Below are 25284 nucleotides of genomic sequence, written 5' to 3'. Positions count from 1 at the left end.
ATGCGGTTTCCCAGGATTCCGGCACTTTCCCACCCACCCCTGGCCCTCGTCCACTCTCTGAACTACAGTGAACAGGCTGGACAGTGGGGATATCACGCGCCAATGGGGTGGTGTGCCGAACGCTCACAATCAAACTCGTAAACATTACTGTGCCGATTCTGATGGAGAAAGAAAAACCGTAAAAACTTCCATCCGCTAATATCAACTTACAGCAAAATATGTTTGGAAAACAATAAACCTAAAATAGTTCTATAGGATGACGGTATTATGCTTGCCATAAATAAAGCATGGAAGGCAATACAAGAAGAAAGTGATATTGAACGCACCATCAAGAAGATTGTTGGTAACACTGTACACTACAAGAGAGTGATAAAAAGCAGTGAGGGGGGAGGGAGGCTCTAAAGAAGATGTTCACGGTGAGCGCAGGGTACAACAGAGAAGCGGGGCCGACTCTCGGATCAAGTGTGGCAGCGGTGGGGTGGTGGAATAGCGTGTTCAGGTTCCAAATGCACCAACTACAAAGCTGCTAAGTGGGCACGTAACAAGACAGGAGGCAGAAGAGAAAACTCTAGAACAAGAAGGGGGGGGGGGGGGTGTGTTTTGACAAGCATCACGAATGGGCATCAAAATGCCAGGAGACCAGGTAAATAAGAACATATGACGGGTTAAAGGGACAGCCAAAAATAAGGGATTGCATGAAACAAGGAACCACTACGATAAGACTCAAGTTATGCAAACGATCCAAACCCTGCATAATCGCTTGCACAAAGACGAATAATTACTAATACAAATGCCATTGAAGGATTGCAAAACATCTTCGCGGGTGCGCGCAGGCTAGTATGCGTGGACACAGTAAAGGTGCAATGGGCGGTACCTGGGCATTGGGTATTGTCTAGGCCGGACGACATCAGCGAAAAAGGCCAGCATTGCTCCAACTGTTGCTCTAAATGATGATGTTGACAGTACTCGTTGCCTAGGATGAAGCAGTGAATTACCTAAACGTATGTATGCATGTATGCTTGTATGTAGGTGCACATGTGCGTGCTGTTGTTGTTGTCGTTGTTGTATGTGCACATGCCTCTATTGAAGTATTGTGATTGTAGGGATGTAAAAAGCTAATTCTGCCTTATCTGAGACATGGCACTCTCTGGTGCCTTCTCCAGCTTCTGGAAGTGGACTCTGGCATTTTTGATGTTGACAACTGCAGCTGCTGAGGCTGAGCAATATGAAGAAAACATGTACACACACACACAAACACATAGAAGAAGTTATTCGCAATCAAAATCTGTTTCATGAGATGTGTTCAAATGATCAGGTATTTTCAGTCAATTGTTCACTGCTTCTGTTTTCCACTGGCAATTCTTTCTCAAATACAACTATAAACACACACTGGCTCTTACAAGGCACACATACACACACATACACAGAGACACACACATATACCGTATTTCCTCGATTAATGGACCATGCTCGATTAATGGACCATGCTCAAATAGTAGACCCTCCTAGAGGCCTCACGGAAAAATAGTAGACCATGCCCGAATAAGAGACCCGGTCTCTTATTTGAGTTCATCGCTTTGCGCATGCGCACTAAGAAAGCACGTGGTGGATCAAAAAAGGACGCGATTTTAGGTTGCGCAACTGCAATTTTTGTAGTGGCTAGTGCTTTCTTTCATTATTTGAGCCCGGTCCATGATCCACTATATTTTCATCGGCACATCGCTGGAAATGGTGAATTTTTAACCCTTTGTGACCCCATCAATCGATATCGATCGATTGGTATACAGTGGCACTAAAAATATTATATCTCTGGTGTTCCTTCCCCGATTTTCATAAACAAGCGTCTACGTCTCGAGAGGAACCTTGGCTATCACGTCGAAGTTATCCGAAGTCTCTACGAGGTACAATGCCGCCGTGGTGAGACTCGAGGTCAAAGGAAAACTGAAAAATTCACTCCGATCGAAAAATTCAAATTTTCACACTGCACTTGGCAGGGGTTTTCCCCGGAGTGCTACGTCATACTCAAGCATGCTGCACACCAAAATGTTGCGCTTGAAACGAGCTTTCCGCTGTAGTTTATTTGAAGTCGACGTGATGAAGGAGAATGGAATGGCGGCTGTTTGAACTTTGCTGGAGCTGTTCGCGCACGGCTGCTGTTCTGAACGGCATTCTAGGCCACGCAGAGCAGAGGACGTGCAGGTAGCTGGCTTTAGTGTGGTATTAGTCGCTTCGTCTTGGAAATACCTTTCCAGCGGTGGCAAGTTTGTAAAAATCGGTGAATGTTTGGCAGAGATACAAGCGAACGTGCATGTTATTCGGAGGTGAGTAAATTGTACTTTCAGTGGGGTCACAAAGGGTTAACACGTCACACTATAGAACTTCTATATTATGACGTGTTAAAAATTCACCATTTCCAGCAATGTGCCGATGAAAATATAGTGGACCGTGCTCAAATAATGGACCATGCCCAAATAAGAGACCGGGGGTCCAACCCTCTTCAAAAAACAAAAGACCAGGTCTATTAATCGAGGAAATACGGTAATACTTTTGTGGACATTGGAATCCATTGAGAAGTCAAGCGGCCACGGGGTGCTGGCCTTGCAGCCGTGAGCACTGCTAGTCCATTTTTACAGGGTGTACGTCAACTACAGTGTGTGTACTAGCTAAGGCAGTAAGGGCGCCGGCCCCGGTCATTCCAACGAATTTCAATGTCCACAACAGTACACACACACACACACACACACACACACACACACACACACACACACACACACACACACACACACACACACACACACAGACAGAAACACAGACAGAAACACACACAGACACAAGTCCCCGGAAAACACCAAGCAAACAATACAAGGAGAACCAGCTTTCAACAAACAAAGCCAGAGAGCGCGCACGCGCGCGCGAGAGAGAGAGAGAGAGAGAGAGAGAGAGAGAGAGAGAGAGAGAGAGAGAGAGAGAGAGAGAGAGAGAGAGAGTACATGCATTCTCAACTTACACATGGACGTATCACTAGTAACCAGCATCACGTATGTATTAGCAGTGAAGAGCTCAATGAAGGCAGCAAAGCTAGTATTGCGCACCTCCAGGCTGCGCAGGTGAGATTGTACTTTACTACACACACAACGACAGAGAGGACCACAGCAGCAGATACAAGCTTTGAGACTTCTTGCTTGAATTTGAACAACGCCAACCATCAACAGCGGACATCTGTTCACACTAAGTGCACAGGCTACAATACTACAACCTCTAGAAATATAAACTAGAATGTGAACTAAGTTAGTGTTTTGACACATTTTGAACGCTGGCCCAATTTCTGTTTCAGACAAGCTTCTGTTCTCCTGTCTTATTGAAAATGACAAAGGATAGACAGGTGGAGAGAAAGCAAATTAGTGAGAAAGCCATTCTGGCCGTTAGTGGGCACATGCCACAGATAGTTCTATTCGTGCGGTAAAACTTGGCTTCTGTCCTACCTGCAGCTCATCTTGAATTGTTTGATGATATTACTGATTTTCTCAAAGCGATGTGGATCGGGGTGATCGCGTCGAAGAGAGTGAGCTATGACCTAGGCAAATCACAAGTAAGAGAGAGAACTCACAAGATCACTAACCTCACTCTGGAAACATAACAATGAGCAGGCATGACAAACAGCACTGGGGGTCAAGTTACTGAGAATATTACATCACTACCGTAAAAGTCCGTAAATAAGTACGTATTTACCTTCGAATTTAGTGACCACACCCGTACTAACTTTCGGGCACGAACTAACTTTCGGACCTGACTTGTGTGTACGGTAGTGGAGAAGTCATTTTCATGTAGATGTACATGCTACGTGCTGCATCGTACCGGGACTTATTTCAGGCAGTATGTTTATCGGGCTTGACTTGACTTCAACAGACAGAGCCAAAAGAATGAAGGGGGTATTTCTTTCGGGCAGGTACTTATTTACGGACTTTTACGGGGTAGTGCACATACGAACTCATAAGCTAGGGCAGCAACACTATCAATGTGCACAAGAACAGATGAATTATTTTGAATTACAACACACACACACACGCGCGCGCATGCGCGCGCACACACACACACACACACACACACAGTGTTAACAACACAGCGGCATGGCACATCACTTGTTCAAACAGCAATTAAGCATACCAAAAATGTGGCTTTCTCAAAAAGCAGGATTTCGTCAGCGTCGACAATTTCTGCAAATTTCTCCAGGTTACTCTCAAACTGGGACATGTTTGGAACAAGGTGGTACACCATTTCTGACCAAGCCTGCACAAAATGACACGTGAAAAGAGAAGAACACAAAGCTCACAAACTTCGCCTCGTTGCCACACAATTCATGGCACAATCCATTGAATTCTGCCCACTTGCCCCACAATCCACAGATATACCCCACCGACTTTATGTTAGTTTGGTGAGCTCAAAGAAGGAAGAAGAGTACAGCACTGCCAGTCGCCGAACAACTGGGGGTCAGCTTCCTAGCCTGGACAGTTCTTATTTTCATGTATTACAGTCCATGCGCAGTTGAGTCACCGTGTATACATTGGTATGCTGTGCTCTGGCCGTTCTTCGGCAGTCGACAGTGCTGTAGCATCTCTACATATTGCTGGTCAAAAGAACAGACCACAGTCAGCACTACGTTCGCAAAGACGGAAATCAACACAGAGGAGACCCCACCTACTGGTATCCGGCCTGCTGTGGGCAGGGTTCCGTAAAATGAGTGGGTTTAATAGGTGAAAACATGTGGAAAAGTGATATCCATACTTGGACATTCAGTACAGCAAGCATGCAAAGGGTTTCCCTCGCTTCCACAGCCCACATGCCCATGAGTGAACCACACATAAATGAAGCCACGGATAACTGAAGAGCAGAAAAGTGAGGGTGGACTATTCAAGTGAATCCAACCTTCACACAAACACTAAGGAGCTGTATGCATTATCAAGCCTTTCCACGAAATGAAACTATTTCTTTCCCTGATACCTTTCCACCATCCCCAAATGAAAAACAAATTGTGTGAAGGCAGATTTTTGGAAATGAAAACAGACTCTACTGACCCACTGTCCAATGTGAAAAGAAGCCTGACAATTATGCACAGCACAAAATTGGGCCGAAGTTCAAGTGAACGGAGAGAACAATACGACGCGGAACGTCCACCCTAGTAATCCAGGGTGTGTAACAGCCAGAAATCACAGTCTCATCTCACCTTGTAGAGGCTTTCATCCCAGATCGAGGTGCGGAAACAGGACACCTCTAATGGCCGCGACAGGTGAGCAAGTTTATCTTGAAGTTGAGTGAATTTCTGCACACAGAAGAAAGCAGGGGAATGGTTGCGAATTGAGGACATTACTTCTACGTTCTTCTCATCTGGTGTACAGCAGTGGTATTATCATATACTAACTAGTACTGTAAATCATATTATTTTAACGACCTGATTTTCGAAGGTTAACGGCTTGAAAAGTTAATGATTTTCTCAGACAGATGCAATAATACTAGGAATGCTCGTCAAGAACATTCATTGTTGTCCATCACAGTATACCTCAATGTCAGTAGAATAAAGAAAATGAAATTTATCCAGCGTAAGAGCGTAAACAATTCAAATTTTTCGATCTCCTGCCGCTTCGTCAAAATTCATCTGAGAGACTTCGGAGTTGTTCGAGCCGACTGCTGAGCGTCTCTGCTATCATCTAGATCTTTCGATTGTTGAATTCCGTTGAGAATTGACCGAGTTACGATCCGTTGAACACGCGCTGCATGCCATAATGTGAAATGATTGATTTCAATCGTGCGAGGCCCAAATCATACGACTTTTGCTAACGAATTTTAAAATAACGATAAATCTTTGCTCGTTAACTCGTTACATTTTACTTGTTCGTTACATATTCATGATTTACAGTATGGGCCATCTCAAACTAATACAGGGCCTATAATACTTAGCCTAGGGCAAATGCGATATTTTCAAAAATGACATTTTCACGAAATATTTCGAATATCTTGCCACTTGTAACGTGGAGCGCTGGTGGCAGTGGGTAGCTTCTCTTATGAAATTCATCGTGGAAATCTGAAGCACTCATTTTTGGCACACTAATATGATAGCTCCAGTTACTGACAGGCTGGCAAGCAAAAAACCTTGTCGTGTGCCCCTCTCGAGTGGTTGTTGGAGTCAACGAGTCATTTTCAATTGTGCAACACTCAGATGACGCGAACTGTGAATTGTTTTTTGGGGGGGGGGGGGGGCAACAACACTGCTTGCATTAACAAAACATGTGGGTTCCAGGTCGGTGAGCGTCAGTACATCAATTTTGACTATTTCGCCTGAAATGGCACACTCATTGTAGTTTACTTTTGACGTACAGCAATGCTAGGTCAAATCTGGCCCTGGAACTCAATTTTACAGATCGTGCAAGCAGCAGCAGCCATGCACACAATGTGTGAACAACCCCAGAATTGCAAGATACATGGCACAAAAGGCACACTGTAGTGTCGCGTATAAAAGCATGACATGTATAGAAGCATGACTCGAAAAGAAGCTGATTTTTCGAAGTGCGCCGTGACACAGAAGCACGATTTGAATAGAAGGCGCTCTCTGCAAAGTACATGTGCAAGTACATGTGCAAGTACATGTGCAAGTACATGTGCAAGTACATGTGCAAGTACATGTGCAAGTACATGTGCAAGTACATGTGTGGCAGTATGCACTACACAGTGTTGATGATGTTGACATAGAAGCATGGTTTGAACCCCGGCTTATACGGCCGTAAGCACCTGCTTTTATACGCGACAGTACGGTACGTGCGGATCAAATTTCATACTCATCGGTTCAAGGGCCACGGATTCATGAGTCCTGCTTTTATACGCGACAGTACGGTACGTGCGGATCAAATTTCATACTCATCGGTTCAAGGGCCACGGATTCATGAGTTCATACATGTATTGTCCACAAGGCAGTGTAGTACGGTTGAATACAAAGTAGTGCTCAGGTCCAGATCGGATTTCACCTAGCCGCACAACAAATATGGATGCCAGGATGGTCTCTCCAGCCAAAGTGTAATGCTACTACTGTTCCAGAACACCAAATAGTGAGAAGCTTATACAGTTGCACTCACCGAAATCCGACCCAAAGTGCAAAGCTGGCGCCCTGGACCAGTTCCGATTACATCATTGTATGTGTACATGAGTACGTCCAGACGCATTCATTCCACTTCCAGGGTGTCAAGGGACGTGGAAGTAAGTTGAGGGCGCCAGCTTTGCACATTGGGTCGGACTTCAGTGAGCGCAACTGTACATGTAATTACCGTATCACGCTGGTCCTCGGGCACCAGGTCCATCTTGTGAATGAGGCAGAAAATGAGTGCCTTGGGTGAGTGCTGAAGGATGGCCTCCAGACAAGACTGATAGTAGTGCAAGTCCTTGTCATGCTCACGTGACTCCACATCAAACACATAGATCAGCACTTCCACATTCTTGAAGATGTTGTCGCGCTGGCTGGTGAAATAATTCTCCATGAACGACTCCTGGCTGCAAGTTCAAAGCAGACACCGAAGAATAATAAAGATGAAACAACTACAAGTACTGTAGCACTGCAGAGCTGAATTGAGAACGATAGCAAACAACAAACACATTGCAGCAAGAGAAAACTAGAGGTACAAAAGCACCGGAACAGTCCACAAGACATCACAGGAGGGGCATTTTGCCTTACCCGCCACAGTCCCAAAGGTTCAGTACGAGATTGCCCAGGAAGCGAACATGGGAATGTTCAACATCAACTACAGCGCACAAGATAACAAAACGAACACCAACCCAAAGATAGATTATAGAGATAGATAGACAGACAGAGAGATGAGAGAGAGAGAGAGAGAGAGAGAGAGAGAGAGAGAGAGAGAGAGAGAGAGAGAGAGAGAGAGAGAGAGGGAGAGAGAGAGGGGACATCAGATACTGGTGGTAAGCTAGTACCGTATAAAGTACAGCGAGAGCGCTCCACCTTTTTACAGCCAAGGAATGGATAATCGCACGGCAGAATGCAACTAAGGTTGCTTGCATGGTGTGAGAACCTTGGTGTACTAAGGTTGCACTTAGCATGTTCTTGTGTGAAGCTCGCACGCATCCGCTCGTATGGATTGAGCGCACACCGTGCAATGCGTGTACAAGGTATGTGCTGTATGACCTACAGGACCGGACTACGGATGGGTGGTGGTGGTGGGGGCACTCTCACGGTACTTTACGGTAGCAGTGAAACACATGTGTTGAATAATCATAATACCGCTGATATGAGCAAGACTTTGAAACATACAAGAAAGTTGAAACAGTCTGGACGCTTCCTGCAGTATCATTGTTTGCAGATGAGTTGTGCGTGAGTCTGAGTACTAGGTCATTAGAGACTGGGTTATTCACCCGTCCACACTAGTATTTGACATGGCACTTGTTGTGTTGCTTGCATGTGAATGGGTTGTAACAACGATTACATGTACATGTCCTAGTAATAATACCTGTAGTACATGTACCATGGAATATGACTGTTCTCGCCCTGGCTTGATACAGCATGAAAGGGCATTTGTCACGTCAGCATGTCACAGACATTAGCATGCCAGTATGTCAGTGGGTCAGGAAAAAGTCATTTTGATGATGACCCCTTCACCAGTGGTCACTGCAATGTCATTTTGATGAAGCCCTGAGGCGAAGTAGGCGTCAGAATTGGCACTATCTCTAAACGCGCACGGCTAATTTATCAATGCTGGTGTCACATTCAAACTCTGGAAAATTTCATAGAACTGGTAGCATTATCGCTAGAAAGTAGAAGTGTTTGTTACACAGAGTAGATCTACTACATCAAATAAAGCATACACAAAGTTTACAAACATCCCACATCAATGCAGCCCAGCCCATGGTCATTGACAACTCCCAGGGGGAGACTGGCACGTTCAATCACAAGCACAGAACAACACAGTGTCCACAGCCTCAGACATACTACAATGCACTAGCAAGTCTGTGCTTCCATCCATCAAGGGATCTGACTTGAAACACAAGTGCCTACAGTCATGTTGTTGGTTGACAGCATGTAACAAGGTGCCTACATGTACGGTACTACTAACACAATTACAATACATGTGCCGGTACATGCAGCACGAGGGTACAACAATTCAATGCAAATACCATGCTATTTCAGAGATTTCTGGCTCAAGTTGGGACAGCAAACCTACATTGTACTTGTGCATGGCTGGCTCCCTTGTGAGCTCAGGGCCTAAGGCAGGTCAGGGCTCGGTCTCCAAACACTCTAATCGAGAGCAGCCACCATAGAACGACTTCACGGGTCCACAAGTACAACATGAATATGAATGGCCTTTGGCACAGGAGTCCTCTACATGTACAAGGAATGATCGCAGTATTCTTGAGGAAACAACAAGTTTTGCAAATTCGACAGATATTGTGAATTTCGTGGCATTGCGATGGACCGAAGAGAGTTTGGGATGATAGACACGAAGTCCTTTTCAGGACAACGTGCATGAACACGTGTCGTACTCATCAACAAGCTGCAAGACGGAAATTGATTATGTACGCGAGTCAAACGACAGATACATGTATCTCTACAAGTCTCCTTACTTGTGGCACATAAGCGGCGCGTATCTCGGGCGATATAATTGGCAAAGATAATGGAGCGCATGCTGGTCTTGCCAGCGCCGCTTTTACCCATCAGTAAGACCTTTCCAGGAAACAAAAATCAAAGGCACAAAGTACAAAATTAGACTGATATTCAGTGATAACGAGTCCATTGTTGTTGATCAACTCCGATTATCACCTTTTTCTTCCCCATGATGGAAGCAGAAGAGAAGGAGAAGAATTTCCTACATAGTTGATGGAGCGAACATGTAATGGGTGAAGATGAGTAAAATAGATTAGAAATTGAAACAGCTAGCAGGCAACAGACTTTGAACACCAAAAGCAAATCAAAAATGCTTGGAGTGGATCAAATTTTCTCATCTGGTAGATGGAATGAACACTGCATGCACCGCGTAGATCTACCGGTGAAAGAAGATGCATGCCACATGATCATGCATGCTGAAAGAACGCTGACAAGTGACGTGATGTGAACGATCGTGAGTTGAGATTTGACTCGATTGTCGGATTGAGGATACTACATGTACTGATGTAGAGCCTAGAGCCTAGAGCCTAGTAGTAGAGGATCAAGGACTCGGACCGATTCGAGCGTGGCATGCAGAAATGAAATTAATACGCTGCGTACATCCACCGACAAGTAAAGTCACCAGGCTATCCGTCTCAAAAAACCGAAATCAGGACAAACTAAATACAGTATACTAGTAATCAATCAGTAAAATCCAAAGAAACCGCTAGAAGCAGTATGCGTAGTAGTCTACGGCCAAGATACCAGAAACCGTATCAAACTCAGCACGGGGTTCGAGGTACTAAAACGATTACCAAATTAAGTCAAGGATTGACCATTACATGCTGCATTCTGCCACTGCTAACGTGATCGAAGGGCAGCCGTTGATTCTTGACGCTTTGTGCCGATGACCTCTCAGGGCTGTGACTGCGGCATTGACCAGTGCAAAAGACAGTTGAGTGCGGATGTATGCCATGACGCTAGAGAAAGGCTCGGACCTCTTATCGGCCAACATGGATGCAATCCGAGCGTAGAGATTGCCAGCTGCCTTGCCATGACCACCTGTAGTGCTGAGCACGACCGGGATGAATGATCCATGCTCTACCTCAACGACTCTTCTCTCATAACTTCTTCTCTTTTCCTTTTCGTGCTTGCGGTACACTGCCGGGATTGATGACTTCTGGTTTGAGGGGGCAAATGGGTTGAAAACCCGGACATCAAGGAATGTCCTCTCAAACCGTCCACCATACAATCCACTGACTGCGATATCAAGAAATGAAATTAATGAGTGCCACCAGTCACCACGCGTCACGCGTAGACCTACTCGGTAGATCTACGGTACGCGTGTGCATACGGGGTACGGTACAACATAACCTCACGTGATCACCTGAAATATGTGTGCGGCGCAGATGACGCAGCAAAACTGCCAAAGACTGTAATCATGGTAATTCAAAAGAAAATTGTACTTGTCTTTTTAGTCTTGTTCGCCAGCTATCTTTCTTTCCAAGCTTTCTACAAGATTGTACTGCTCTCATAGCTACTTTCTCTGATTTGGTTCTTCTCGGTACTCTTGTGCCATTGGATGATATAAGAACGACCTGGAAACTGAAGATGGCTGCCGTTGTTTCGCGCGGCTTTCTGCCAATCGCCGCTGTCATCCTCTGTTATTTCAGCTTGCAACTGGGCTACACTTTTGGTATCCCACTCCATGCCTCGTGTAAAGTCCTCTATACCTTCAACCTGCCGTGCAAACAAGTGTCGACATCTCTGCTGAGAGCTGCTGAGAGCTTGAAAGGACCGGATGGCTGTAAGCCTGGCGGAGAGAAGTGCAACTACCAGGTGGTGTTCTCAAACGACACTATGCTCACAGGTACTCACACAACGCCTGTGAAACATTTTGTCGACGAGTTCTCTTTCGTACTCTCGAACCCAGTGGGTACCACTGATCGTTGCATTGTAGACGCCAAGTCCAGGTCTCAAACGTGGTACGCTTTCCTGGATTATGGGACAAACTATTGCAATCTCAGGAACTTGGTACTGCAAGCTAGCTTGGAGAAATCACCTGGATTTGACGAGAAAACCAGCAATAGTATATGTACGCAATACTCCTCTGCAAACTGCGATGTCTACTAACTGATTATTCACTGCATGTAGCCTGTAGCCTACGTGTATAGGTGCATATCAGATCGAGCTTGCGTTTCGACTGCATATTGCCTGTGACGTCAGTAATTCCCAATGAGTAAATCTGTAATACCAAGAGTACTGACTGACTACTAGTACTGTTGTGGACATGGAAATCCGGTCGCACGTCTAGCATCCCCAGGGCGCTGGCCATGCACCCATGGATAAGCGGCACACACATGCAGTTATGCGCTGCAGCACTCTGGTCGCATCCGATCAACAAAGTCACTGCACGCAGCGTTCTGTACGCGCTGAGGGCGCCGGCCCTGGTCAATCGACTGGATTTCCATGTCCGCTACAGTAGTAGTAGTACATGTACATGAAAAGGGTTTACTGTACTCTTGGTAGTACAATTTCTTGCTTCCCAATCCCTCTTCACACCGCTCCCACTTTGTGACTTTGTGGTGACAGCCATTTAGCCATTCTCATTTGTTTGTGCATGCTCTGTTACCCAGTCCTGCTTTCAGCCTGTGGTATGGCTAGTAGTGGCTACCACTCTTTTCATCTGATTCAGAGAGTGGGCTGAGTTGTTGAAAACCGAGCTAGATATTCCACTTTTTTCTGTTGCAAAGCCAACACACATTTTTATTTGCCCAACGTCTTTTAATTGCAGTCGTATTGAAACTTCATTCGCCTGACATACTTCGTGCTAATGGAACAGTGTCTTTGTGGTGATTTTGCTATTTGCCTATGCTGTCATGCTACTACTTTTGCCAGCTCCCAGCTCCCTGGAATCCGTAAAATTTGAAATTTCTTTAAATTAACTTCAAGAGTTTGTGATCATTTAAAAAATGCAACACATCACGCGTACATGTACTTGGGGAGTGCCAGTACCATGGGATCAAGAGTCCAAAACCTGGGATTATGGACTCTTGATGGGATGGATCATGGTTCAGGTGAGACCCGGCAAGGGTTGTAGCAAAAGTACGTACTCTTGGTTGTAGACAGCGAAAAGGATGTCCACAACCAGGGAGTCGTAGACATCAGTCCATCAGTATGCATAGTATACAATCATCATAGGCCAGTCCGACATGCACAACCAGACCCGCAAGAAAGACACACCGACAACACAAATGAACTAAGAAGGTGCATCTGTATTGTGCCGCCACAAGACTGACACAAAATAGATGTGGGAAGACAAAAATATAATATTTCCTAATACAAAACACAGAGCAGTTTTGGACATTACCAATAGCTGACTTCAAAAAAAATAGCACCGAACTGGATACAAACTTTCAAGAAAGCCAGAACACGACAACAACAGCAACGACGACGACTACAACATAGTTGTAACTTGTTAGACTTGACGGCTCAAAAGAATTTGGCAATGGGACATAACTAGTGGTCAATGGCAATTTCGTTTTAAATTAATTATAGAAAATAGAGTCACTTAGACAGGGAACTAGGGATCAAAGCGTAAATATTTAGTTTGAAAAGAAATGCCTACAAACAGATTTCCACTTCTCTCTATGTTTTGCTTTAATTATAGGTTAGCGCGTGGCAGGGAGGGCCTTATGGCTTGTTAGCGCCCTCCAAGTCAGCCCTACGGGTAGGCTGTTCTCTCTAAGTTTTGTTTTTAAATAGGTATGTCTACATTGTATTCGGATCTAAATTGAAAAAAAATCCTAGTCCAGGCATGGGACTCTGGACGGCTGGGCTCGACAGCAGCTCTTCACCTGGTGGCTTCTACCTGCTTCACTGGGCAGGGATGATATGTGGTGGTGATAAAGACACTTCTGCACGTACGGAAACCATCTATCCTCGCCACGGGCAGCAGGGTGTCCGTGCAGCGAGGTCCTATACATAGTGTTAGCCATTCAGCAGATTGGCTCATCTGATGGATGGAAAGGAAACTGTACAGGAAATAGGGTAAAAGGCAAAAGCTTCATCGAAACAAGCTAGCCAGCAGCAGCAGCAGAATAGCGGCGGCGCAGCTGCATCCTGGGGGGGGGGGGACACCCCCGGGCCAGGCAGGGCCTTATAGGTCTGGTGTGGGTAATGGACTAGAGCCGGCCGCCTGGTGCAGTAAGGTCTTAGACCGGCGTCCCTCAACACTCTGAGGACCCAGGATCTGCGAGAGGCGGGAGACTTGCGTTGGCGACAGGTGTTCGACGACCTTCAGAGCCAGCTCTAGGGCCATGCCAGAGTTCTGTTCCACGATACTGCAACGAGTAAAACCAAACCAAGTCACAAGCACACAGTGCACATGAGGCATTGCACGGAGGATTTCATAGACAATTAGACAAGTCTTGGGGGTAGATGAGCAGACCAGTCTATGAAGACTAAAGCTGGGTTCCCTTTTGATCTACAGTTTCGGCAAAACCTACTTTCGAAAGATGAGCTCCTCTTAAACTTGTCCACCCTAAAACGGCAGATTCTACTTCCCTCTACTCGAGGACGGTAGAAGTCGGGTATTGGTAGAGATGCGGGATAAGTTGGTAGAGGCGCGAGATTTCTGTGTATCCTGGAAATGGAGCTATTTCCCACAAACTATTGCACATCGTACTGCAAACGATGCAAAAATGGCCCTGGGTGAGGCACAGACTTCGCAACGACGATCTACCAAACAGGGAAGATGCATTCATATGACTTTTTCTTTTTTTTCTCTTCGGAAATCCATCTACTCTACCGAGTAGACAAAAATGAACACATCCTAAACGAGCACATGGTGTGCTGACAGAAACAGACTCTCCACAAAGAAGTTAATCTTCTTTGTCCACAGAATCATCAGTAACCAGAGATACGTGTTCACAATGTACCCCATATTCCAGATGAAGATCCATCTTCTCCCATGCATCCCATGCATGCATCATTTGCACATCAGCAAACTGAATGCATTCTCACCTTGATACTTGTTCTGATATTGCATCGCGCTCGACACGTCGCAACTTCTGACGCAGTATGGAGTTACTGTCAGCCATCTGCTTCTGCATCCAGTTGGCGACAAATTCATTGTTCGCCCACAGGTGAGCCTGCCAACAACAACAACAACGTGAGAATAAAGATTTGAAACAACACACACACATACATACGCACACAGATACACATTGGAGAAGAGAATATTCCAGTTACAGTGGATTTCGTACGCTGGCATGCCAATATGAAATTAAAGTGCAGGCGAAATTACCAGGGGCATTCGTAACCAAAAAATTAACGATGAGGTGAGGCCAATTGCCTTCGAAATGGTGTAAATGAAAAGTAGGAGAAACTGATAGAGGTACATTGTACATGAAGTACAGAGCTTTTCCATAAGATTTTGCTGTCCAGAGATTGAGTATTTCCGGATGAATACTAGATAAGATGAGCACTCAGCCAACAGGCATCCGTATCCAGAATTTCAACACTATCGCATTGCCAAACACAAAACGACTACAGTAAAGACGTTTCTTTAATACCACATACAAGTACAAGTTGGGAATGAGCCGAATGCCCATTCATTACCGTACTTGCCGGAATACAGTGTTCACCCGAGTACAGCATAATGACAAGAGTGGCTCATTCTGCGTACAGACTACGGGACAATACATCTATAAGCCCCTGGTACTTTGAGTGGTATTTTCGATGCAAGACGTGACATGGTTCAGCTCACTAGTGAAGTTCAAGCTGCACGATGAATAACAAATAAACATAGCAGACAAGTAAGAATAACAAGTACCTTCGCTTCTCCAAATTCTTCCAGGAACCAGCGATGGAGGAGGGTAATGGATTTCTGCTGTGTGTATGTTCTGGAGAGAGAGAGAGAGAGTTAGAAAAAATTGCTAAGTTCTATCTTCGTTTAAATTCGTTGCCCTTATGCCAAGTTATGGCAAAGAATCACCTACATTGTACATGGACACATAATAGGTGTAGTGGGAATAACGAATGGGCTCTCACAGTGCAAAGGTCCACATGCAGAGGCAACCAAACAGAAGACTCACTTGTCCTTGGACTCCAAATGCCGCCAGAAATCAAACTCTTCCAGCCGCCGTCGCAACCGGAAGAAGAAGAACGTGCGCGATGACCGCCAGTCCAAGGCTCTCTGCACATGCAAAACGCAAGGACATCAAAACACAGCTCATGTAAGACGGCAGAACACATCAAATGACTTATCCCACAGTCAATGTGAGGCGGCAGAACACATCAAAATATTAATGACTTTTCCCGCATAATCTCATCACCAGTGGAAATAAATGGTCTGTGTGGTAGTAGATACTATGTAGGTGTCACCTTTAGTACCCTGGTGTTAGTTATGTCACAATATGTACCTCGCACCTATTTACCTTATATTCGGTCTCTCTAGTATGTAACAGCAGTTCAGTCTTCAGGACAACATTGGCGCAGTGAACAAGCAGGACTCAAGATGGCAAGTTCTCTCGGCAGAGCCCCAAGTTCCTTTCAAGTCTCTGAGGACACGAACCAAGCTGAGGAATTCGCCTTGTGGTTGGAAGACTTCGAAGCCTACCTTGACCTACAGAAGATCGACGCAGCCGCGCAGAAGAGGAAACTGCTGCTGAATATTGGCGGAATCGACCTCCGGCGGATCACCAAAGGCTTGGTTGTGACCACAGCTGAGGCAGAAGGGGATGTCCCACCTGACACGTACACTCCTCTGAAAACGGCCTTGGAGAAGTATTTCAAGCCTTCCATCAACCTGACAGCAGAACGGCACAGGTTTAGAGGTCGGAAGCAGAGGAATGGGGAGACTGTGACAGCCTATTTGTCAGCCCTTCGGGCTATGGCACAACAATGCAGCTTCGACAGCACCGATGTGGACACAATCGTGAATGGAGTCATCAGAGACCAGTTCATTGAAGGACTGCAGTCATCAGCTATAAGACGAGAACTCCTAGCGACCGCAGATCTGACGCTAACTGCGGCATCGGCAAAGGCAGTAGGAATGGAAGCATCTATACTGGACTCGCTACTGTACGAGCAGCCAGTAGCACCGACTCCGCAGCCGCTATCATCATCATCATCATCATCATCGACACCAATGGTAAACAGAGTCATGTCAGGAGAGGAGTCCAGGAAAGTGGCAGGAGCCTCGGCACAACCTCCTCGACATAAAAGGCGGAAAGGAGCGTGCAAGTATTGTGGGGGAGAACATACCCCGGGAAGATCCTTTTGCCCGGCAGGCCGGACTAGATGCCGGCACTGTGGGATAGTGGGCCACTTTCCTCAGGTCTGCCTCCGGAAAGACAGACTCAGCAATAAAATAGAGGAAGATACATTGGTGGTCGAAGACGAATTCGAAGAGGCTTATACCATGGAGCCTGCGGCAACGCTACGCGCAGCTCATGATCCCCGCTATTGGGTCGATGTGCGGGTTGATGGTAAGATAGTACACGGTCTGTTAGACACGGGTGCCACACGGACAATAATGCCCTGCACGGTCGTCCAGCCAGAGGAATTACCGGACAGACGACTCCGTGGATACGGTGGCCAGGAAGTCCACACACTTGGTACGGCGACCGCAACGTTTGAAGCAAATGGCAGATCGATAGCTTGTCGGTGCTTTGTGGTCTCACCCGGGAAATGTCCCCTCTTCGGACAGGACGTCATTCAGCAGTTACAATTGGTCACTGTCACCGTTGATGAGCCAGACATCAACACAGTGACTATGCCGCCGGTAGACATTGCCGACATCAACACAGTGACTATGCGGCCGGTAGACATCGCCGTGGACCCAAACGCCGTGCCTGTGGCGTCTGCCTGCCGACGACATGCTTTCAGCATCCGCGAGGAGGTCAAGGCAGAACTAAGTCGAATGTTGGAGGCTGGAATTATCGAACCAGTGAAAGAGGCGACTCCATGGATCTCACCGATAGTTCCTAGCCGCAAATCTAACGGCAAGCTTCGCTTGTGTATAGATTACAGGAAGTTGAACCAAAACATCATTCGGGAGAAGAGAGCCATGCCTACCGCTGAGGAAATAACAGCCCAAATCCACGGTGCAACGATTTTCTCGGTCTTGGACGCAGAGTCTGGATTCCACCAAATCCCGCTGTCATCCAGCTCACAGCCGTACACAACTTTCACGACGGAGGAAGGTTTGTTCCGATTCAAGCGGTTACCCTTCGGCATCTCATGCGCCCGGAAATCTTCCAAAGGGTCATGTCTGACCTGCTCGCTGGTATCCCAGGAGTCTTCGTGTACGTAGACGATGTACTGGTCACCGGTGACAGCATCAAGCAACACGATGAACGACTGCAGCGAGTCCTAGAGCGACTACAAGCGGCACAGCTGAAATTGAACAACGACAAATGTCAGTGGAAGCAAAGTGAGGTTAGATACCTTGGCAGCATACTGAACGCCCAGTCCTGACCCAGACAAAGTGAAGGCAATCCTAGACATGCCTCTGCCAGAATCTCAGTCGGATGTACGGCGATTCCTTGGTATGCTAACATACCTCGGAAAATTCATCCCTGGATTAGCGGACGCAACGGCACCGGTCAGGACATTGGCCAAACGCGAGCCATTCGTCGCAGACAACTCGCTCTGGATGGAGTTCAACACACTCAAAGAGGAGGCCGCGTCTAGATTGTTACGTCTGTCGTTCTTCGACGTCACGCCAACCAGGGAGACGGCCATTAGTGTGGATGCATCTCCATGTGGCCTGGGAGCTATACTGTGGCAGAAGGACAATCATGGCCGCTTTCAACCCGTGTCATGCGCTAGCAGAGCTCTCAAGGATCCCGAGACACGGTATTCGCAGCTCGAGAGAGAGATGCTGGCTGTGGTTTTCGGCTTGGTAAAATTCCGCCAATTCGTACTGGGGCGACAAGTGATCGTATTCACTGACCACAAGCCTCTGGTGGCAATCGTAAAGAAGGAATTCGATCAGGTGCCAGCCCGAGTGCAGCGATGGCTGCTGGCAATCCTCCCATACGACTTTCAGTTGACCTATACGCCAGGAACGTCAATGATTTGTACTGACGCGCTATCGAGAGCCCCCTCCCAAGCAGTTGAAGCCAGTCCGGCAGAGGCCAGGTCAATGAAGGAGTATGTTGGCTTAATCCTGGGGGAAGCTCCAATCTCTTGCGAAGATGTCCGGCTAGCCACAGACACTGATGGTCAGCTAAGTCGAGTCAGGAACAGAGTGTTACAAGGCAAGTGGAATACATGCGACGGCAGCGACGAGGTATACTTTCGAATAAGGGACTCGTTGTCAGTGGTTGATGACATCGTCATGCATAACAATCGCATCGTCATACCCGGTACCTTGTATGACCAAGTCCTCCGTATCGCACACGAAGGCCATCCAGGACTCGACACGTTTCTGGACACGTTGCGACAAAGTGTATGGTGGCCGTCCATGAGCAAAGATGCCTCAGAATTCGCTAGGACATGCTCGACATGCTGGAAGAGGCAGCGGAATCCTCCACAACCCCTCCAACCGTCAGAAATCCTACCAGTCTGGTATCGGGTGGCGGTGGACCTCGTGGAGATCGAGGATCATCACTTCTAGTCGGTCATCGACTACGGATCCCGATATCCCGAGTTGCTCTTGCTATCCAGCACCACGTCGAGAGTCATAATACAAGCATTGTCGGAAGTATTCGCAAGACATGGTCTACCGGTGGAGCTAGTTAGCGACAATGGGCCACAGCTGGTGTCGGACGAAACAGAAACTTTTCTCCGGAAAGCAGGAGTCAAGCATATCAAGTCGAGCCCGCGGTATCCATGCTCCAACGGAATGGTGGAGAGATTCCATGGCGTCGTGCGCAGGCGCTTGAGTGGGATGCCTTCATCACTACCTCTGAGACAGCGACTCCAGCAAGCGCTATTCGGCATTCGTACATCCGTGAATCGGATGATTGGGACATCACCAGGAGAAGCATTCTTTGGACGGGCCCTTCGAGGACGATTGCCGAATCTAGCTAACGGTCAAATCATCAACCGGGAGAAGCAAATTGACCAAAAAATGCGAATGGCCCATCAACACGATCAGAAGAGAGGCGTGCGGGAGCTCCCTGCTCTCGAGCCAGGCAGTAAAGTGGTATTGCAAGACGGATATAGTCAACCGGCCAAGGAATGGTGTGTCGTACGACAGGAAGGCCGTCAAGTGGTGGTGGAAGACGGTGTGCGCACGGCCATAAGAAACCGCCGGCAAGTCAGGGAGACTATCCCACCATCAGCAACTGAGGCGACCACCGAGCGGAGCCGTAGCCCTGGGTCTGACAAAGATGCTGCAGGCACAACGGAAGAAGAAGCCCGAGCCGACAACAACCAGCCACAGCTGCCTCGACGTTCTAGCAGAGTGAGCATGCCTGTGGAGCGGCTGGGATACGATTGAAACAATTTTACTATAATAGCATGGCATCCTTAGTAGCCGGAGTAGTGACAATAGCAGCATTCATTCTATCAAAGTTATGAGCAAGAATAGACAGCAGTAATATCCTCTCGTTGCTAGAGTGTTTGGGTTGATCATTCTTTTCAACTTCTTGTTGCTAAAGTGTTGGGTTAATCATTCGATTCAGCAAGATATATGATCATTCGAAATTGATTTACTCGGTTGTTTATTAATATATTGCGTTGCCCATTTCATTCGGTTGCTAGCTTTTTACTAAAGCATTGGAGTAATGTGGTAGTAGATACTATGTAGGTGTCACCTTTAGTACCCTGGTGTTAGTTATGTCACAATATGTACCTCGCACCTATTTACCTTATATTCGGTCTCTCTAGTATGTAACAGCAGTTCAGTCTTCAGGACAACAGTCTGGATTATCATACAGAAAGGTCTTCCAACTACTTCCGGACATTCCGTAGACCAGATAAACGCCAACACTAGAAAACCAACTTCAACATCCATACCTAGACAGTGTTCTGTGCGCGCGCACGCACATACACACACATGCACACATACACACACACACACACACGCACACACACACACACACACACACACGCACGCACGCACACACACACGCACGCACGCACGGACACACACACATACACACAAACTCACATGGATAACATTCTTCTCCAGCATGCGTCCGGCCGTGTCGTGTAAGTCGGCAAACTTGACAGCAATCTAAGAGAAACCAGTACAATGAGGCACATGCACAATATCATGCATTGATTAGACAGTCAAACTACACTCTTTAGTCTTTATAATCTTGTGAGAGAATAATACACAATAAACCACGATGCCACCAACGAACAACAGAACAAACCCACGCTGGTACAAAGAACAAAGCGAGACACGCCACAGCAGCGATACAAAAGCGGAGTCAAGCAGCACTAAGGGCCCTGAATGTGGAGTGTCCTTCGTTTTAAAAGACCTACAAGGCTACAATGTGTCACCGAACACAGGTACTAGCTAGGTTCTATTGTACTACACGTACAGGTTACTTAGCCTGCCTGCAACCACTCTAATACTCTCATAGCACTAGCCCAGCTTTTCAAAGTCGACAGCGCAGAGTAGGAAATCCTTCACAGAGTGTTACTGTCTACAGTCAGGGATGAAGCTGGCGCATCTGTGCTGTGGTGACTATGTGCCAGAGTACATCTGTGCTATGGTGACTATGTACCAGAGTACATCTGTGCCATGGTGACTATGTGCCAGAGTACATCTGTGCTATGGTGACTATGTGCCAGAGCATATCTGTGGTGTGGTGACTATGTACCACTGGCAATCTCATAGCCCCCGTTTCGCCTATTTTCACTATGTAGCATGTAGCATGTATGACAGCCATTTGCTGGTGTGGTGGCAAAGCTGGCGCCCCCGGTTGTAAGTCGCACTCAACTGTAAGTCGCACTCCTATTTCCAGGTCTATATCATATCGTTTCGGTATATTCACTTCAGTAGTAATCATGCTCGATAGTAAGTCGCACCCCTTTGCACCCCCTTTGTTGGCGCTGAAGTTGAGTGTAAAAAGGTGCGACTTATATTCGGGGAAATGCGATACGCTGACTACACACGAGCCACGCGCCTGAAAGTGCACACCGTGCATGGTGACATTGGTCATAGCATACCTGCTGGTACATTGGTGAGATGGACTGCTCGCGCTGCGCAAGCTTCTTTGTCAACGTGTCCTTCTCTTCAGCACTCAGGTCTGATCAGTCAAGAACACAAGAAGAACAGGATCTGTTGTAGAGGAGTGTTGGAAGAAAACTTCCATTACAATATAGAGACAAAGGAAAGTGAGGCAGAGAAACAAGAGGGCGGGAATAAGGCAGAGTGGGAGAGAGGAGAGAGAGAGAGAGAGAGAGAGAGAGAGAGAGAGAGAGAGAGAGAGAGAGAGAGAGAGAGAAGAAAGTGTGTGAGAGAGAGAGAGAGAGAGGAGAGAAGAGGAGAGGAGAGGAGAGAAAGAGGAGAGAGAGAGAGAGCGAGAGTGTGTGTGTGTGTGTGTGAGAGAGAGTTCTTCAATCAACACTACCGTATTTCCCCGTAAGTTAGTTCTCCCCAATGACTTAGTACCCCCCTATAAAAAATACACTTTCCACTGCCGAGGTTATCACCCCGAAAGACAGTTCCCCCCGATAGTAAGTTCGTACCCGTCCTACATGTACAGACACCGTACAGTACATACATCATATGCACGGACACTAGAGTTGCGCAGGCTTCCCACTGCGTGTCATTTACCCCCGATAAAAAAGTACTCCCCGAAAGATAGTACTCATGTGGCTGCTAAGTTCGAAAGTTAGTACGTACTAACTTACGGGGAAATACGGTAGGCCAGACGAAACAGCAAAAAATACACACACGCGCGGGTGCGCACACACACACGCATCCTAACACGCTACCTTTTGCCTTGAGGCCGGCGGAGAGCTGTACACACAGTGGATCCAGCCGATGCATGCACTTCTGAATGTCTCCCGCTCGGAACTTGATGGAAACAATTCCCTCCGGCTCAAGAACGCCACCTCTGTGAAGCAAGAAGAGGAAAGTACATGGATGAGCACAAGTGGTCCTACACAGGCAGTGTCAGGCAGTGATGTGTTCCGCTATGGATACGGCACCCCATACCAGTACAGTGCATGTACTCACCACATACACAAATACTCTAAAACATGTTATTGTCGGTGTACTTGAATTTCGGTGATTTCGGTAGAGAAACCTTGCACCTTTGAAATTTAAATTACACCTAAAAGCCTCTAGAGTATGCACTGTATGTGATGGGAAAGCTGGTCACCTAATTCTACATTACACCTGAAACCTGTCAGGTCCCTGGCACCAACATTTGAATACACCTAAAATTACAAGGTTTTACAGTGCACACTTTCTCTGGGCAACCATGACTAGACTAATTCCCGGAAGTCTGCCTACACCGCAAGCCACCTGTCTACACAGGAAGTATAATTATGTGATGATAGAGATGATGGTATACGTGTACAGTGGTGGTAAGTGAAATCCAGCCCGAGGAATATAACAGCTACATCTACCTGAATCATTTTGTGGGAACTGTGGAAATACGCCCAGTGAGAAGGCAGGTATTGAAGTATTGCCTGCGCATGTGGTGAGGTAAAAATACAGCTAAACAAACAAACCTGGGAATGTGCACCTCTACGTGTAGTACAATGAACGCTAGGTTGTGCGGTAAGCACACCTCTGCTTAATTCACCAGACTGGATTTCATACACTTCCCATTTACACACAGGCTGCACACTGCTACGGCACACGCCATGCACCATGTACGCGCTCACCTGCTCTCGTTGTCTGCGTACATCTCCATGGCGTCGGGGTTGATGGTGGGATCGAGCACGACCCAGGCACCACCTCTCAGCTCACCTCTCGGTGGTATGTACACAAAGCAGGGTTGGTGGTACACACGTAGTGCATCGACGATGAGCGCACCAAACTTCAGCACTTCCTCAAACATATCTGCACCAGGAAAGAGAGGCAGTGAAATAAAACGTGCACCGTACGTTAAGTTTCAAGCTAACAGGTGATCAGTTTGTACACAGCATCAGAATCTCTACATCGGCCCAGGGCCTCGGGAACACAAAGATTTCTTGTACGTGATTTCTTGTACGTGAACTGGCAATGCTTGAAGGTCTAGGCCTCTTTCACCCAATTGCTAAGATCCAAGTACATGTACCAGCTTTGAATGCAAAATTCGACAACGTGAACTATCTAAATGCCCCAGATATTCTTCAAGATATTGAAGCTCCGTGGAGACAGAACTGGGTTCTCCCACGAAGAAATATTCACCAGAATACCCCAGCCATACGTGTACGTGCTGAATGAAATCTAAGTACTCATCAACAAGTTAGCACCCTGTGTCAGTGTACAGGCCAGTGTTTGAAGGTCTAAGCGGTCTGCATACTACATACAGTTACTGTCAAGGATTATATCAACTCGGACATTACTCTCCCATACCCACCTCGCATGCCACCAGAGAAGCCTCGCCAGTTGGCGAAAATGAACAGCGGAAGGCCTTCCCTGTCGAAGTCACGGATGGCTTGTGCCGTCTTGAAGGCTGAATCCGGATACCACACTTGCCCAGCCTGGCTGACCGTCTTCGACAAGAAGGAAAGCAGCACACATGTAAAGCATTATCAGGTGCCATACAATAGCCATCCAATGCAGGCAAGTATAACATATTGTGGTTGCCATTCTCAGCGACTAAACTGCTCTTCTTGAGGTGCTATGCAGTAGGAAAGCAAAGTGGATGTTACCTTCGTCTCAGAGTCAGGGTTGGCCGGGTCAGCAGGCTCAGTCAGCTCCACGGAACGCGTCTCCACAGCAATAACACCGACAGGTAAGCCACCGAGGCGAGCTCGTCCACACACTACAGTCTGCGCCCATGGCTTCAGGGTCTCGCAGAATGAACCGCGGTCGAAGAAACCACTCTCCCAGCCGGAGTCTAGGCAAAGGCACAACATGCATGCACACACGCGCATGCACGCATGCGCATGCGCGCGCACACACACACACACGCACACGCACACACACACACACACACACAAACACACACAAAACACACACACACGTGTAAATCCTCACTACATAACGGATCCACGTGTAACACAACCCTGCTCACGCACACCACCACATAATGCACAAACACGCAAATGCTCAAGCAGCACCTAACATTGTCTTGGACACATACAGTGCTGATCAATGAAATCCCATCGGAGGATTACGTTAGCGCTCTACATCCCAGCGCTGGCAGGTCTGGCCAGGGCTGCATTGTGTCCAGCAGCGTGACACTGACTGACACTGACTGAGCTGATCAGATTTCACTGAGCAGCAACACACAGTGAAACCTGTCTTAGACGACCGCTAGAGTCAAGGGACATTCAAAGTGTGCTCTCTGCTACCAAGACTAGTGGTCTCCTTATCCAGGGTCATTAACTCATTTTACAAGAAATAGCATTCTTGGTCCTGGTTGCAATAGTCTTCTTGGACAGGTGGTCGCCTCGTCCGAGTGGTCGCCATGACAGGTTTTACTGTATATATATATACATGATCTGGCGACTGTCACCAGGCAAGTTGCCATAGTTACAGGAAAACAAGCAGAGCATACATGTACATGTGTTGTCGA

General features: G+C 47.0%; 2 protein-coding genes across 2 annotated transcripts in view; both read right to left on the bottom strand.

The window, feature by feature from the left end:
• Positions 1 to 108: 108 nt before the first annotated feature.
• Positions 109 to 9996, bottom strand: LOC135809349 (ras-related GTP-binding protein A-like). Its single transcript, XM_065322685.1, has 9 exons — positions 9809 to 9996; positions 9613 to 9712; positions 7715 to 7781; positions 7311 to 7533; positions 5222 to 5317; positions 4165 to 4287; positions 3483 to 3574; positions 3008 to 3123; positions 109 to 1216 (listed from the first exon to the last, which is right to left on the bottom strand). The coding sequence occupies exons 1-9, from the start codon at positions 9821 to 9823 to the stop codon at positions 1116 to 1118; spliced, it is 933 nt and encodes a 310-aa protein (XP_065178757.1). The 5' UTR covers positions 9824 to 9996; the 3' UTR covers positions 109 to 1115.
• A 2890-nt stretch (positions 9997 to 12886) lies between these two features.
• Positions 12887 to 25284, bottom strand: part of LOC135809347 (acetyl-CoA carboxylase-like) — a 78020-nt gene continuing 65622 nt past the window's right edge. The window contains exons 58-67 of the mRNA XM_065322683.1: positions 24416 to 24603; positions 24121 to 24256; positions 23441 to 23618; positions 22541 to 22662; positions 21770 to 21849; positions 20760 to 20825; positions 15730 to 15830; positions 15468 to 15537; positions 14657 to 14784; positions 12887 to 13974 (exon numbers count right to left, since the gene is read on the bottom strand). Coding sequence (XP_065178755.1) covers positions 13791 to 13974; positions 14657 to 14784; positions 15468 to 15537; positions 15730 to 15830; positions 20760 to 20825; positions 21770 to 21849; positions 22541 to 22662; positions 23441 to 23618; positions 24121 to 24256; positions 24416 to 24603 — 1253 coding nt within the window. The 3' untranslated portion in view covers positions 12887 to 13790. The remainder of the gene's footprint in view (positions 13975 to 14656; positions 14785 to 15467; positions 15538 to 15729; positions 15831 to 20759; positions 20826 to 21769; positions 21850 to 22540; positions 22663 to 23440; positions 23619 to 24120; positions 24257 to 24415; positions 24604 to 25284) is intronic.

The sequence above is a fragment of the Sycon ciliatum genome, chromosome 2 (assembly GCF_964019385.1).
Source record: "Sycon ciliatum chromosome 2, ocSycCili1.1, whole genome shotgun sequence".
Lineage (NCBI taxonomy): Eukaryota > Metazoa > Porifera > Calcarea > Leucosolenida > Sycettidae > Sycon > Sycon ciliatum.
This window is presented reverse-complemented; position numbering and strand designations above follow the sequence as displayed.

Coding starts and splice junctions, on each gene's coding strand:
- LOC135809349 (XM_065322685.1), bottom strand. Junction 7,534..7,714: donor AACCTTTGGGACTGTGGCGG/GTAAGGCAAAAT, acceptor TTGAACTTGCAG/CCAGGAGTCGTTCATGGAGA. Junction 3,575..4,164: donor TTGAGAAAGCCACATTTTTG/GTATGCTTAATT, acceptor TGATTTGCCTAG/GTCATAGCTCACTCTCTTCG.